The sequence below is a fragment of the Camelina sativa genome, chromosome 1, assembly GCF_030686135.1.
Source record: "Camelina sativa cultivar CO46 ecotype springtype chromosome 1, ASM3068613v1".
Lineage (NCBI taxonomy): Eukaryota > Viridiplantae > Streptophyta > Magnoliopsida > Brassicales > Brassicaceae > Camelina > Camelina sativa.
The window spans coordinates 5,944,743-5,958,755 of record NC_141880.1 but is presented as its reverse complement, the minus strand read 5'-3'; the positions used below and the strand labels follow the sequence as shown (position 1 = coordinate 5,958,755).

The 14,013-nt window shown below is 36.4% G+C and overlaps 4 protein-coding genes across 7 annotated transcripts; 2 read left to right on the top strand and 2 right to left on the bottom strand.

Annotated features, from left to right (window-relative positions):
* Positions 1-28: 28 nt before the first annotated feature.
* Positions 29-2,921, bottom strand: LOC104779225 (glycolate oxidase 2). 2 transcript variants are annotated; one of them, XM_010503599.2, is made up of 12 exons: positions 2,560-2,921; positions 2,258-2,413; positions 2,023-2,147; positions 1,847-1,893; positions 1,633-1,710; positions 1,418-1,542; positions 1,266-1,332; positions 1,070-1,132; positions 899-968; positions 710-810; positions 513-617; positions 29-424 (listed from the first exon to the last, which is right to left on the bottom strand). In XM_010503599.2, exons 2-12 carry the CDS (start codon positions 2,392-2,394, stop codon positions 239-241), a joined length of 1,104 nt encoding a protein of 367 aa, XP_010501901.1. In that variant the 5' UTR covers positions 2,395-2,413; positions 2,560-2,921; the 3' UTR covers positions 29-238. The 2 variants fall into 2 exon arrangements, with proteins under 2 accessions (XP_010501901.1, XP_087359480.1); XM_087503354.1 differs by having other exon boundaries at positions 2,254-2,413; positions 2,560-2,700.
* A 120-nt stretch (positions 2,922-3,041) lies between these two features.
* On the top strand, positions 3,042-5,453 carry LOC104779209 (putative sugar phosphate/phosphate translocator At3g14410). Of its 2 annotated transcripts, none has more exons than XM_010503587.3 (7): positions 3,042-3,341; positions 3,851-3,958; positions 4,068-4,102; positions 4,227-4,339; positions 4,452-4,713; positions 4,807-5,075; positions 5,175-5,453. In XM_010503587.3, exons 1-7 carry the CDS (start codon positions 3,240-3,242, stop codon positions 5,303-5,305), a joined length of 1,020 nt encoding a protein of 339 aa, XP_010501889.1. In that variant the 5' UTR covers positions 3,042-3,239; the 3' UTR covers positions 5,306-5,453. The 2 variants fall into 2 exon arrangements, with proteins under 2 accessions (XP_010501889.1, XP_019101791.1); XM_019246246.2 differs by having other exon boundaries at positions 3,077-3,341; positions 4,068-4,122.
* Positions 5,454-5,747: 294 nt separating this feature from the next.
* On the top strand, positions 5,748-9,472 carry LOC104779203 (ubiquitin carboxyl-terminal hydrolase 25). Of its 2 annotated transcripts, none has more exons than XM_010503581.3 (8): positions 5,748-6,313; positions 6,644-7,106; positions 7,202-7,277; positions 7,364-7,456; positions 7,705-7,791; positions 7,871-8,718; positions 8,812-8,937; positions 9,099-9,472. In XM_010503581.3, exons 1-8 carry the CDS (start codon positions 6,133-6,135, stop codon positions 9,208-9,210), a joined length of 1,986 nt encoding a protein of 661 aa, XP_010501883.1. In that variant the 5' UTR covers positions 5,748-6,132; the 3' UTR covers positions 9,211-9,472. The 2 variants fall into 2 exon arrangements, with proteins under 2 accessions (XP_010501883.1, XP_087359225.1); XM_087503099.1 differs by having other exon boundaries at positions 5,770-6,507.
* Positions 9,473-9,593: 121 nt separating this feature from the next.
* On the bottom strand, positions 9,594-10,134 carry LOC109133262 (uncharacterized). The gene has a single exon (XM_019246249.2). The coding sequence runs from the start codon at positions 10,013-10,015 to the stop codon at positions 9,788-9,790; it is 228 nt and encodes a 75-aa protein (XP_019101794.1). The 5' UTR covers positions 10,016-10,134; the 3' UTR covers positions 9,594-9,787.
* Positions 10,135-14,013: the final 3,879 nt, after the last annotated feature.

The window sequence follows — 14,013 nt, the reverse complement described above, 5'->3', positions numbered from 1 at the left end:
TTAGACTAGAGTTAGAGATCAACATATATTGTACAAGCAAGAAGAATGGACTGAAAGTAGAAGTAGCCAAATAGCATTACAGAGAATCTCTAGGTTTGTGATCCGATATAGGGAGAAAACAAGTCTTGAGATACATTTAAAAAAAAAAAAAAAAAGAGTAAAAAGCCATGTGATCAATCAGAATATGAATAGGTTTAGGCATTACATGCTCTGTGTTGTTGTTTTTTTTTTTTTTTCTCTATAACCTTGGCAAATGGCGTGGAGTATCCCATTCAGTGACAATGTGGTTGCGGGTGATTTCACTGAGAGACCGGCACCCACTTAGTGCCATGGTTAGCTCGAACTCATCACGCAACATTTGAAGCACCTTTCTTACTCCAGCTTCTCCTTCAGCAGCTAGTGCAAATACCACTGGTCTTCCAATCTGTGAGATTGAGGGTATAAGAAACACTGTGTTATTACGCTCAATGGTTTCAAGTTGGCTTTGAGGTGAATATAAATATGATGCTTACAAATATCCCGGAGGCTCCAAGTGCAAGTGCCTTGAAGACATCTGTGCCACGTCGAACACCACCATCCAAGAAGACAGGAACTCGTCCTTGTGTCGCTTTGACAACCTGAATACAAGAGAACAGAACTGAAATTGTTGGACAAAAACACTTTCGTGGGAACAAAGATTGATGCTTTTAGTTAGTTGAGAATGATCTACCTCTTCAAGGGCTGAGATTGTGGCTGGGACATAGTCAAGCTGGCGAGCTCCATGGTTTGACACAATGATCCCTGCGGCTCCAGCTTGAATCGCTATCCTTGCTGCACGAGGAAAATAATAGTTAACTTTGTCAGGTATTCCTATGAAACAGGAGTGTTGGAAACATTTGTTTGTCAGATGGTATCTCACCATCCTCTCCTGTAAGAACACCCTTGACAAGAATTGGCAACTTGGTGATTGTTTGGAGCCACTGGACATCCTGTTTGTGTAGATGAAAAAGTTAGAGCAACCTGAATCAAGTTTCTGTTTCCAACTACTCGGTTTTTCTGTGCTATTTGATAATTTGTTATGTTCTCTTACCTTCCAGCTCAAGGTACGGTCAATTTGACCAGCAACATATGAAGCCAAACCAGAGTCATTGGCCTGCAGGTGGAAACATAACAAGTTTAGGAACATAATCAGGAAACAAAACAGTATGCTTTAGAACTTGTTTTTTGAGTGGATCATTGCCACTATTAAAAATTAAAGTTATGGATACTATCTGATCGATGCTTGCCTCGTCCATCTTTCCAAGGTCAAGACCTTCAAAGTTCTTCAATGTCAGGTTTGAAGGCAAAGTGAATCTGTAGTAGAAGAACACACCCTCGTTAATCTATAAATTTCGTAGCTCTATCAACTCTAATCACATTTCAGTTGATGCGGCTTTACCTGTTCTTGATATCAGACTCTCTGCGACCTAGTCTTGGGGTGTCTACAGTGAGAGCAATGGCTTTGAACCCAGCTTTCTCGGCTCTTCTCACGAGCTGTTCAACCACCTTCCTGTTCTTGTATACCTACTCGGAACAATCATAATGTGTGAGCCTGAGCCATCAAGTGTGACCAGGTATATCAGGATTGTTTATCAAGCGACTTAAATTACTTACATAGAGTTGGAAGAATCGGATCCCTGGCCCTGTGGAAGCAACTTCCTCAACACTAGAAGTAGCCCATGAAGAAAGTGTCTGAAATATCATGGAAGAAATGATCATAAGTCAGAGACATGGTTATGCATGAATTGTGGACTAAGAAGCTCTAAACACCGAGAAGGTTAAAAATCTTCCTTTCGATGAAACCATTCGTGACAATAGAATAACATACCATGATTGTTCCAGCAGCAGACGCAGCTCTAGCCGTAGCATATTCCCCTGCATTAGTTTCCATTTGAACATGCTTTAGTCTTTGTGTCTAGTGATACTAAAAAGCTAGTTTTCAATCTCTAAAATTGACTCAGTTTCTACATAGTGTTTCAGAGGAAAAACCAAAACGTCATTTACCATCAGGGTGAGCCATCTTTTGCATGGCAGTAGGAGCAACCATGATCGGCATGGAGATTTTGAACCCCAAGACGGTTGTTGCCATATCAATCTTGTTCACATCAATCAAAATCCGAGGCCGGAAGCTATTAAATCATCCCAAAGCCAAAGGTATGCATATCAAATCACATCTCTTGTAAAAACCAACAACAAAAAGTGTATATAATCTTATCATAACAAAAACAAAACAACTCACAGGATCCTTGCAAAAGCGTTTCTGTTCTCTTGAAGAGTCCATTGGTCCTCTGCACCAGACGCATAGTAGTCGTATACCATCTTAGGCAACTTCTGCTTTGCGATAGCGTCATACTCGGTAACGTTTGTGATCTCCATCTTCCGACGATGCTTGTCTCTGTCAAAAAGAGTTAAAAAGCCTGAAGTTAGTCAGTCACCTTTTGTGTAATTCAGACTGTCATAACAACTATTCTAATCTCAAGAATTCAAAACACACAGTGTTTCTGTTTGGTCTTGAAACACATAATCTATCACAACACACACCTTGATTGGGAATGAAGCTCTCGAGAGAGATGAAGGGTATTGATTGAAAGCTTATATCATATATATCCCAACTTTTATATTTTTGGTTTAAGTGTTAATAATATATATTTTTGATAGGATGAGAAGCTGGAGGTGAAGAATCGTTGAGGAGATACAGACAAAAATCAGGATGGGTTGTGTCTAATCCACACAAGCAACTTGTGTGTTCCTTAGATTTTCTTAAAGTATTATCGTTCACGTTCTCGAGGAAAAATAATAATAATTTCACAATACCAAATGATTTTTTCTTTCTTTTTCTTTTGTTAAAGAACATACATCCATACATAAATCCAAATATGGATGATGAAATTGAAACTGATGATAGATAAACAACAAATAGTGTGAAGTAAGAAGAGCAGGATTCATGGGCCTAATTTGAAGCATAAAAGCCCAAAACTATTGAGCCGCTTTAAATGTGGTGAGGAAAAAAGCCCATAATATGCAAAACAAACACGTCGTCGTCGTCATCGTCTCTTTTATTTTAGCTGATTTGTTTGAGATTTGAGAAGTGAAATATATATACACACAGAGAGTGAAGGAGAAGACGAAAGAAGAAGAACACAAAGTAATCGAAAAAGTGAAAAAGAAGAAACAGAGGGGAAAACGCTATCTACAATCGGAGATCATAATTTTTAGTTTCAATGGCGGATCGGAGCAAAGGCTTTATGAGAGATGAATTCGTGACCTATGCTTACATTTTACTCTACATCGCACTTTCTAGTGGTCAAATCTTCTTCAATAAGGTTTATCTTAAATCTCATAATCTGTCTCTCCCTGGATCTGTCTTCTCGTCTCGCATCGTATTTTTTTTTTTTTTTGTTTGCTCTTTCTAATTTTTTATAAATCCGATCGCTAGTTTTTGTATGGATTGAGCTTTCGCTTGTGTGTGAGGTTCGATGTAATGTGAATTTGAATAGCTTGATTTTAGAATCCATGGGTAGTGTAGAAATCAACATCAGGTGTTCATTTAAGCATAGGTTATGTGTAATGCTCATGTTTTTAGGTTGATCGCTTTGCGTTTGCTTGAATTAATAGCTCGAATTTTAAAGTCTTGAGGACTGTTGCTGAGCAGTTGAATGTGTTTAATGGCGACCTGTTTGTTATTTGATTATGCATCAGAGTTCACCACTGAGTCCAATATTGTAGCAATTAACTATTTCCTTCTTTTGCTGAAGACATGGCTTGCGTTAATAAAATTTTGCTTCATGAATCATGACTTAATGTTCTTGTCTTTTGACTTGCTCTTCTGCAGTGGGTTTTGTCATCTAAGGAAATAAATTTCCCTTATCCGCTTGGATTGACTTTACTCCATATGATCTTTTCCTCTGTCTTGTGCTTTCTTCTTACCAAAGTTTTAAAGGTAAATTGCAATTAATGATCTTTCTGTATTGGACCTTCATAAGTTGAGTAGTGAATGCAAAGATTCTAATTTTTTGGTCTTTTTTTACTCTATTTATTTCTCCATGAAGACCGTGAAGGTTGAGGAAGGAATGACACTAGAAATGTAAGGAGGAAAGAGACTTCGTAAGAAATTTGATTTTGGAGTAGTTGAAAATACCCATAGTTTTAATTACGAATGTAGTATTGATCTATGGTTAAGTAATAAATAACTTACTTTATGTACTCAGATACGTTACATCAGTTATTCCAATAGGTGCAATGTTTGCGATGACCCTCTGGTTGGGAAACACTGCCTACCTATACATATCAGTTGCATTTGCGCAGATGTTGAAGGCTATAAGTAAGAATCTGTTCCTGCTCTCGTTTCCTCATAAGTCTTATGTCTACTTCTTCTGAAATATCTAAGTAAGAGGGACTGTTGATACCAATATATTCTTGAATCATACTTGCAGTGCCTGTTGCTGTCTTTATTCTTGGAGTAGCTGCTGGACTTGAAATGATGAGCTGCAGGATGCTTTTGATAATGTCTATCATAAGTTTCGGTGTTTTAGTGGCTTCTTATGGAGAATTAAATATCAACTGGATCGGAGTGGTTTACCAAATGGGTGGTGTCGTTGGAGAAGCACTGAGGCTGATCTTTATGGAACTTCTTGTCAAGAGGAAGGGCATCAAATTAAACCCAATCTCGCTTATGTACTACGTGAGTCCCTGCAGGTAAGTGAAATCGAAGAAGAAGCCATCTCAAATCAGTTCACTCATTATGTAAGCCTAAAGTTTGCTTTATATTTAAGTGCCTCCTTTTTGCAGTGCTATTTGCTTGTTTGTACCGTGGATCTTTCTAGAGAAATCGAAGATGGAAGGCAATGGCACATGGAACTTCCATTTTGTAGTGTTGACCCTTAATTCCCTCTGTACATTTGCCCTCAACTTGTCTGTTTTCCTGGTGATTTCTCACACGAGCGCTCTCACGATCCGAGTTGCTGGCGTTGTCAAGGACTGGGTGGTTGTCTTGGTCTCAGCTCTTCTCTTTGCCGACACAAAACTCACAATAATCAATCTTTTCGGTTACGCCATTGGTAAGACAAAGACTCCTCACATTCACATTTTAGTTGGTTTAGAATCATGAGCATTATCATCAAGCTTCCTCTTATGTTGTCCTTGGTGTTCATACGCAGCCATTGCGGGTGTAGCGGCTTATAACAACCATAAGCTAAAGAAGGAAGCATCCAAAGTTCCTTCAGAAACTCCAGCAGATGGTGATTCAATACCGTTAGTGTCACAAGCTTATACTAATACAGAGAGATGATGATGGCCTAAAAAATGTAGTTTCTCATCGTCAGTCTTTGAGGTAATCTTTTTGATTGTTTGTTTTGTCATATGTACCGTCCGAACTATATAACTTACACAAACTCTGTACCAGAAAGAAAAAAGAAAAAAAAAAAGATTTAATCAAATTATCCGATTCTCATATTTTTTATTCACAATTTGTAGGTTTAATACTATGATGATCTGTCATTCACATATGGCAGAAAATAAAACAAAAATATTTAATTTTGCTTAATGTTTTCTTTTTTAAGAACTAAATTTTGTTTTTAGGTAATAGTATATATCATCAGTTATTTCTTTTTGCAATTTATTATTATCATCAGTTTAAATTAAAATATTATTAAATGGAGATAAATGTGTTGTGATTTCCTATTGGCTTAAAAATGGGCCTAAAAAGCCCAGTAACGAGTATTTCCTTATTTGTTCACCAACCTGGAAATTTATGAAAAAAAAAAAAAAAAAGAAAAAAAAAAAGGGAGAAGGGTAATTATAACCTCGCAAAGGATTTGTGGGGTTTATTGCTGGGCGGGTCTCTTCCCTCGGCAGTTACCTTTCATCGAATTCGATCTTCTTCTTCCTTCTTCAGCCTCGAAATCGTTAAATCTTCTCATAAAATTTCTACTAGAAATCGACGGAGAAGCCTAAGCGTGTGAATTAGAGACAAAAGACAGAGAAAGAGAAAACAAACGCCCTCGTTGTTGGTGGCGGAGGGAGATGCGATCGCAGCTGTTGGCTACGCCGTGGCGGCGAGTCAGCGATGAGCGGTTGCTTCTGTGGTTTTCTCCGGCGGAGAATAACCGATTTTGAATGGGATATAAACCGCAGATGAGCTGGATGCCGAGTCTACTGAGTCAGAAGCGTAGGAATGGTCCTCCCTTAGGGTTACGAAATCTCGGCAACACCTGCTACCTCAATAGTGTCCTTCAATGTCTCACTTACACTCCTCCTCTCGCTAATTTCTGCCTTACTCATAAACACTCCTCTCACTGTACGCCTCTCTCTCTCTCTCTCTCTCTCTCTCTCTCTCTCTCGTTTCCAGAGATTTTTTTTTATTTTTTCTTATGTTTCTTCGATTAGATTACTTTTCTCTCGTGTTCCGTATTGATTTCACGCTTTAAGGTTATTGGCTGATACGTGATTCGAGACTTTTACATTAGGAAGTTGATCATAAGCTTCATACAGGTTTTGGTCTTGTTGTAGTTTGCTTATCAGAGAGATATTTCTATTTCTTACTAGCTTTTTTTTTCTTATTATTCATTTGTTGTTCTGACGCTTTTTGTTTGTGATGTGTTCCCCTCGGGACCGATTTGTTTGATAGGCGACTCATTTGTGGATGGGGAGCGGAAACGGGACTGTCCTTTCTGCATAGTTGAGAGAAGAATAGCAAGGTCTCTTAGTGTGGATCTTACAACCGATGCGCCTAACAAGATTTCTAGCTGCCTTAAAATTTTTGCTGAGCATTTTAAGTTTGGTCGTCAAGAAGACGCTCATGAGTTCTTGCGGTATGTCATTGATGCATGCCACAATACATCTCTCCGTCTGAAGAAGTTGCGAATGAAGGGTAATGAGCCCTTTAATGGCAATACTGCTGTGAAGGATATTTTTGGTGGCTCTTTGCAGAGCCAGGTGAAGTGTTTGTCTTGTGGTGCGGAGTCTAATAAAGCGGATGAGATTATGGATATTAGTCTTGAAATTTTGAACAGTAGCTCATTGAAGGAATCGTTGCAAAAGTTCTTTCAACCTGAGATCTTAGATGGCAACAATAAGTATAGATGTGAGAGGTAAGTGATTTGAATCTTCTAGTTGTCTTTATTTCCGACTCTTTCTGTTTGAGGTTCTGTTGTTTTTTATAACTGAACTTTTTCCATTTGTTTAGCTGTACGAAATTGGTAACGGCAAGGAAGCAGATGTCTGTACTCCAATCCCCTAATGTCCTTGTTATTCAATTGAAAGTAAGTTCATCATGTTCTGTTTACCAAATGTGACATTTATTTTAGATATAATATTTTTATTTTGTTTAAATAAATTGGTTTTGCAGAGGTTTGGGGGCATTTTTGGTGGGAAGATTGATAAAGCCATTTCATTTGGTGAGATTCTGGTTCTCTCGAACTATATGAGTAAAGCAAGCAAGGTACAAGATTCTGACACTTTCAACTAAGCGTGAAGTTTATTGCCAGTTTTTGTTAGTGATGTTACATATCAGAAAGTTCAAGGTTATAGTGTTATAGTGTAGCATTTAACTGGAATTTAAACCTGATTAATCCTTTTGACATGATTTGCATACAGAATATAGTATGAAGTTGCAGCGTTCATATATTCTTAAGTTGTACTTTCAATTCATACTTTTTGTTAAGTGATTTACTTTGCCAAAAATTGCAGGACCCTCAAACGGAGTACAAGCTTTTTGGAATAATTGTGCATGCAGGATTTTCTCCTGAATCTGGGCATTATTATGCATACGTTAAGGTTCGTTTCTTGCCTTTCAAATTTTTATGCAACGCGAACTCTTGTACTGCTTGCTGATTTCTTAAACTCCTTTGTGCAGGATTCCTTGGGCCAATGGTATTGCTGCAATGATTCTCTTGTCTCACGCTCCACCTTGCAGGAGGTTTTGTCAGAGAAAGCTTATATCCTGTTTTTCAGCCGTTCCAACCCGAGGCCAGCATCTGCTAAAACTCTGGTAACATCCAATGGGACTACATCTCCTGAGGTTAACGGCTGCGAGACATCAAAGCCCCAGAAGTTTATTGGTCCCCTTAATGGTTTCAACATGAAACGTCAAGCCGAGCAGTCCTTCCAGAAGGCTAACCTGGCTCCTACAAAGCCCCATAAATTCATTGGACCCAAACCACGAACCGAGCAGGCCCTTCAAAAGGATAACCTGCTTTCTTCCAAAGTTGAATTGGCGCCTCTAAAGCCACATGCGAAGATATCTGTCAACCTTTGTGCCAAAAGGGTCTCTCCCTCGGTCAATGGTAGACTACTTTCTTTCCACCAAGATGAGAACATAGCTCCAAAGGCGAACAAAGAGAATAGTGTATCAGTTTCGTCAGCTAGAGTTTTCTCTGGCAAGGAGAGAAAGTTTGGTAGTGAAAATGGTGGCAATGGAGTTAAAGAAAACGGCTGTGCACCAGGTAGTAGTAATCATAAAGTGGCATTGCAACCCAATGGGCATAGTAATGGCTCCAGCAATGGGGGTGATCACCACAAGGATAAATCTAATCCATGCGAGAGTAATGGCTCACAAAATGAAACTGATCACCAGGAAATTGAGAAGAACGGTGGTACTACCACTCAAGCCAAAGCCTTGGGCTCTTCAACAAAAGAAGACCCTTGCATTTTGCTCAGAAAAGATGAATCATCTCGGAATGAACTTGAAGCAATAAAAGAGAGGTAATTTCAGTTTTGTGCCTTTTTCTTAATACTCAAGATTGTATCTGACGCCATAGCTAACCTATAATTGATTGTGTGTACAAATTTCCTCAGCCTGAAGAAAGATGCGCTGTCACATCTACGGTCATGCGGATGGTATGATAAGGTACAAATATCCATGCGTGCCAAGAAGAGATTGCGCACAGAGCAATCAGGAGGAGAAGATGGTAACGACTTAAAGTAAGTGGAACCTGACTAATCTTCTCATATTTTCAGTGCGTCTTGCTTGAGTATAGTAGCTAGAATTTGCATATATTTGGAACCTCTTTTAGCTTCGTGCTTCATATAGTCATCAAATGTTAATTCATTTTGTGGATGGTTGGATCTTTTTGTTGTTGCAGGAGGAGGTTGATTGAAGATGTAAAAACAAGTTTAAAATCGCAGATTCCAGAAGAATTAAAAGCAGATCTGGTAAATCGTATCTGGGAAATTAGCAAGAAGAAGTACTCGTGAACCATTGTTTTGCTTGAACAAAAATGGCTCAAATCTCTGGATGCTCCTCAACTTGGTTCCCTACGACACACACTACTCGGTCCCATCTGGTTGGTGTGATACAATGAGAGTGGATCGAGATTTTTTCCTGTGAGGGTCTCTTATTATTATTATTACAGTAATTACATTTTTGGAAGAGAGAGTAAAAAGTAAATTACCGGAAAAGGAAAAATTAATACATATCTCATTCTGTATAATATAAAGCCTTCTTTTTGTTCTCGTATCGATGAAACTTCTTCACACAAAATTTATTACCAGTCCTGTGGAAATTATATAAGAACGTTCTTGGATTTTTTTTTTGTTTTTGTTTGTATGTGTTCTTTAAACATTTAGGATCGATCATAGGTAGTAATTCGAGATTTGATAAACACAAAGTGTTCAACAACGAGAAATAGATTAAAAAAATATTCTGATGCTGAAGAGATTCCAAAAAAAAATGGATTCTCTTTAAAGTTGATTTGGGCCAAGAAACGTATGGTTTCTTCGGTTTTATTGAAATAAGGAAATGCATTTTGGGATAGTAGCAATTGAATGGTATTTAAGAAGAAGAGAGTCTGTTGATCTTGGCGTAATGAGCAAGAGACCAGGAGGAGGAGCATGGACAAGAAGAAGAGAGTCTCTCTGCAGTGGCTCTGACTAGTTCTTCAAAATCAAAGTCTTCCTCGGAGATTGTTGTCAACATGTTCTTGAATGGTTCTCTCGTTGCCGATATAAACTTAGCCGGAGCCACCTCAGTGATGAACCTGGAGGTCTTAACTGATTCCATTGTTTATTATTGACCGAGTCGAAAAGAGATTTTTGGGGGATGAAAGCTTCTTCGTTGCGCATGGGAAGGAAAGACAAAAAGATAGAAAAGAGAGACAATGAGATATTGTTGACACGATATTTGTGAATGATTTTGGTGAGAGTTGAAGTGAATTTATAGAGAGTATGAAGTACTTTCATCTAGAAAAGGACAATAAGGAAGAGTACTTAAAAGACTCCCGACAATAATCAAACCTAATTTTCAATGATATGGTATAATTCACATAAAACAATACTTGTTTTTTTTGTCAACGAGCTTAATCATTTGGTAACTTCAAAGTCAAGTGAGTATCAGTGTAACAAATTAGAACCATCTCTAACTTAGAAACCTATATGATGATGAAATCATTTGGTTACAGAAACACCACCTCAACAACAATCAAAACCAGATTATATCTACTCCATCCGTTTCATAATATAGGATGTTTTAGAGGTTTTTGCTTGTTTCATAATATAAGATGTTTTCAATTTTTAAAGCGACTTTTAAACTACTTTTATATTTTCTTATTATTTATTTTATGCAATCTTGTTTTTGATTGGTTAAACTTTTTTAAAGTAAACATTTCTTATTATGCGTGCTTTAGCTAAAACATCTTATATTTTGAAACGAAGGGAGTATAAATTAAACACATTGGTACGGGTGAAAAATCAAGTGATAGGTACGAAGTTGCTTTCAAAAGGGACGACGGTGTAGGGATTCTTCATTTATAATTCTAGCCGAAATAAATTAGCCACAACCCATCACCTTTTGAGCTTTTAATTTCTCTTCTCAAATTATAGTTCTATGAATTTCCACTCTTTTACTTGCATTCAAATAAGGTAGCTCAATGATTGATTTTATAATTTTTTTTTTTAAAAAAGTTGCTTAATACTTATATTAGATTCCCTGTTCTAATCCTCTTAATATATATGGCTGTATGATATGATACGTACCCGATTAATATATACGTACCCGTTCTTTCTCCAACTCTGGAAAATAAAAAATTTGACAGCAACATAATGGTAACATATCATAGCAAAATGAGTCGGCCAACCAAAGATTTGCCTAACTTTTAGCATTAATTCGTGAAGATGACATTTACATTAAACTACCGTCGTCTCTTACTAAATTGAAAAGCCAATTTGTAGGTGCTGTGTATTTAAGTTTGGTTTGTTCAAATATAGAAAGTTTGCTTCTTCTTTTTTTTATAAAACAAACTAATTTTGAAATTTTTTTATGGGCATCCAACTAATAATAGATATATTAAGTCATGTTTTATATTTAATCTTTTTATATATTCACTTTGAAGTTATTTTGATGAAATCAAATATTAAACTATGCTATTAGACATCCAATGGATGTGTTAGTATGTTACTACAGTACTTACTAATATAAACACTTTCCAGTTTCCAAGTACAAACTAATCAAATCACTTATAAAGTTATAAGAAAAATTCAACCACATATTTAATGCGCCGATGGGACAATTCAGGTAACATAGTTGTTAGACGTCGTACCTTGTATAGCAATTATAAATTGATACGGTTGTTTATAGAAACCACGGAAAGAAAATAATTTAAGAGGACCACCTCTAGCTATTGCATGGCGGAGAGAGGTGGCCGCGCCAATACGGCGTCGCATGGGACCATTTTGCTACTTCAAGCTTCCCGCCACCGTCTCCATTTACATAGAAAAGGTTTGTTTTGGAATCTTCCTAATAAACTGAGCCCTTTAGTTACTTAGTTAACGTAAGCTTTCAGATTAGCTCCACTCTAGCTAGAACTTGTAAATCTTGTTGAAGAATGCTTAAAAACGTATTAATATTAATGTATACAATTACAAACATGCCATTATAGACATACAGTATATAGAATCTGATATTATAATACTAGTTTCCATTTCACACTGTAAAGACCATCTATATATATTTCACTAGAGAATGGTCTTTACAGTGTGAAATGGGAAGTAGTCTTATAAACTTATCCATTAAAAATGAAATTCTTCTACGGGTTTCTACGACCATCTATATAGATTTCTTTGTCTTGCATAATTACACATTTCTGTCTGCGCCATAAAGTAGTGGAACGAATATAAACTGTTCGAATTAAATCGGAAAATGTGGTCATCCCATCTATTAGATTATATTCTTTGATCCTATCTTTTAGATTTCATTCTTGAGTTAGGGTTTTGGTCAAAATTCCCAGCCATGCATATGGAAATGGAATCTATGAATAAAACAATACACATATTTTATAATCGCATTTGTATGCCTATAAATACCGGCATATCTCGAGTAGGCTTTTACCACAACACACAAGAGTCAAGAAAGAGGTAACAAATTTGAAACAATTAGCTCGTGATCCGATCGAAAGAAGATGATTGGAGTCTTTGGTTGTATCAGAGGGTCTTGCATGAAGGAATAAAGAATGGAATTGAGCCAAGGATGACTTGCCGGTTTAAAACACAACCGGTTTATGACCATTGATTTGGTCTCATTCACAATCTGTTGATTTGTGTCTGGCAAGTTGACCTTGGCTCTCCTTCGTTCTCTATTCTTCCATGTTAGCTTCCAGATATAAATATCTACACACTCGTAGTCATGGATCGGACTTATCATCTCATATATGTAACATATATCCCTCCAAATTTTACTTATTCGATATTTGTCTCAAAATTATTCATCTCGTTAATAAGTCTTTCATGCTTCATATATATGTTCCTTTAAATTCTTGTAAAATCTGAGAAACTTTGTTGGTTAGATAAAACAAAACAGAAACACTTTTTTATTTCGTTCACTTTTAACTTTTCGTGAGAACTTAATTAGAATCTAACATCACTTTATTAAAGTATCATATATTGTCTCTTTCTTTCCTTTTTATTCCCCTTATCATCCAGAAATTGGAAAATTGTATAAGGGAATATACTTTTGGGTAACTATATTAAGCAAGTGTTATAACTTATAAGTGAAATCACTTGAGCAAGAAGTCGATCACTTAATACCAATACCTTTGAGCCTTCTAGTTATCAATTTTACACATTGGAAAAGTTATATCAATTTTACACTTTGGAGTCCAGCTGGTATAGGACCTTAATACATTTGATCTAAGGAAACGAAATTGGATATTTTTTACCACCATTCAATCTTCAGATTTGCGTGGTAATTTCATCAAATTAAATAGCATGGTATTTTATCTGAAAGCACGCTATTTAATCCTAACGCACGTTGTGAATTGTGATACGCATTACTCATATACATGATCGTTTTTTTGCCAAATAAGAGATATATATATATCTTACCAGACACCACACTATTTTTTTTTTCTCATTTATGATCCACGATTGCAATTTCCTCAAAGAAAATACTATTTTTCCAAGAGTCACGTTATTTTTTAAAAATCACTAATGTCACTAGAGTGCATTAGAAATTTTAAAAATATATATCTATTTGTTTTCAATTTACATGAAATTTAAATCACCTTCCCTGTTATGTCAAATTGCAACCATTCATATTTACTTAGTTTAGATGCTCGAAACAGACGCCATGTTTTTTTTTTTTTTTTTTTTTTCTTTTTGGAAGATACGACGCGTGGATTAGAGCATGATTATTGGTCATCCTTGGATGGGGATCAAAGTAATAAAAAATCAAAAAGTAATAAAAGAGTGATGAAAGAGAAAGATATAAGGTCTCTGCCGAGACCTCTAAAGACACCCTGAAATCTTATTTTTGCTAAATACCATCATTTGATTGGTTGATCTTTAGAAAACAAATAAAATTTAAATTAAATGATATTATGATATTAAAATATTGTTTCAGATCCCATTTTTAGAGAATGACCAATGGCTTTGCTCTTATGCAACGGTCGATACTAAAAATCTCATTTTGATGCGATAACTAGTGCTACGAATTCAATACTATTCACATTAATTTCAACTATTTCTGATTCTGTTCAATCTGTCTTGCGGGTGGTCAAATTCTTTTGG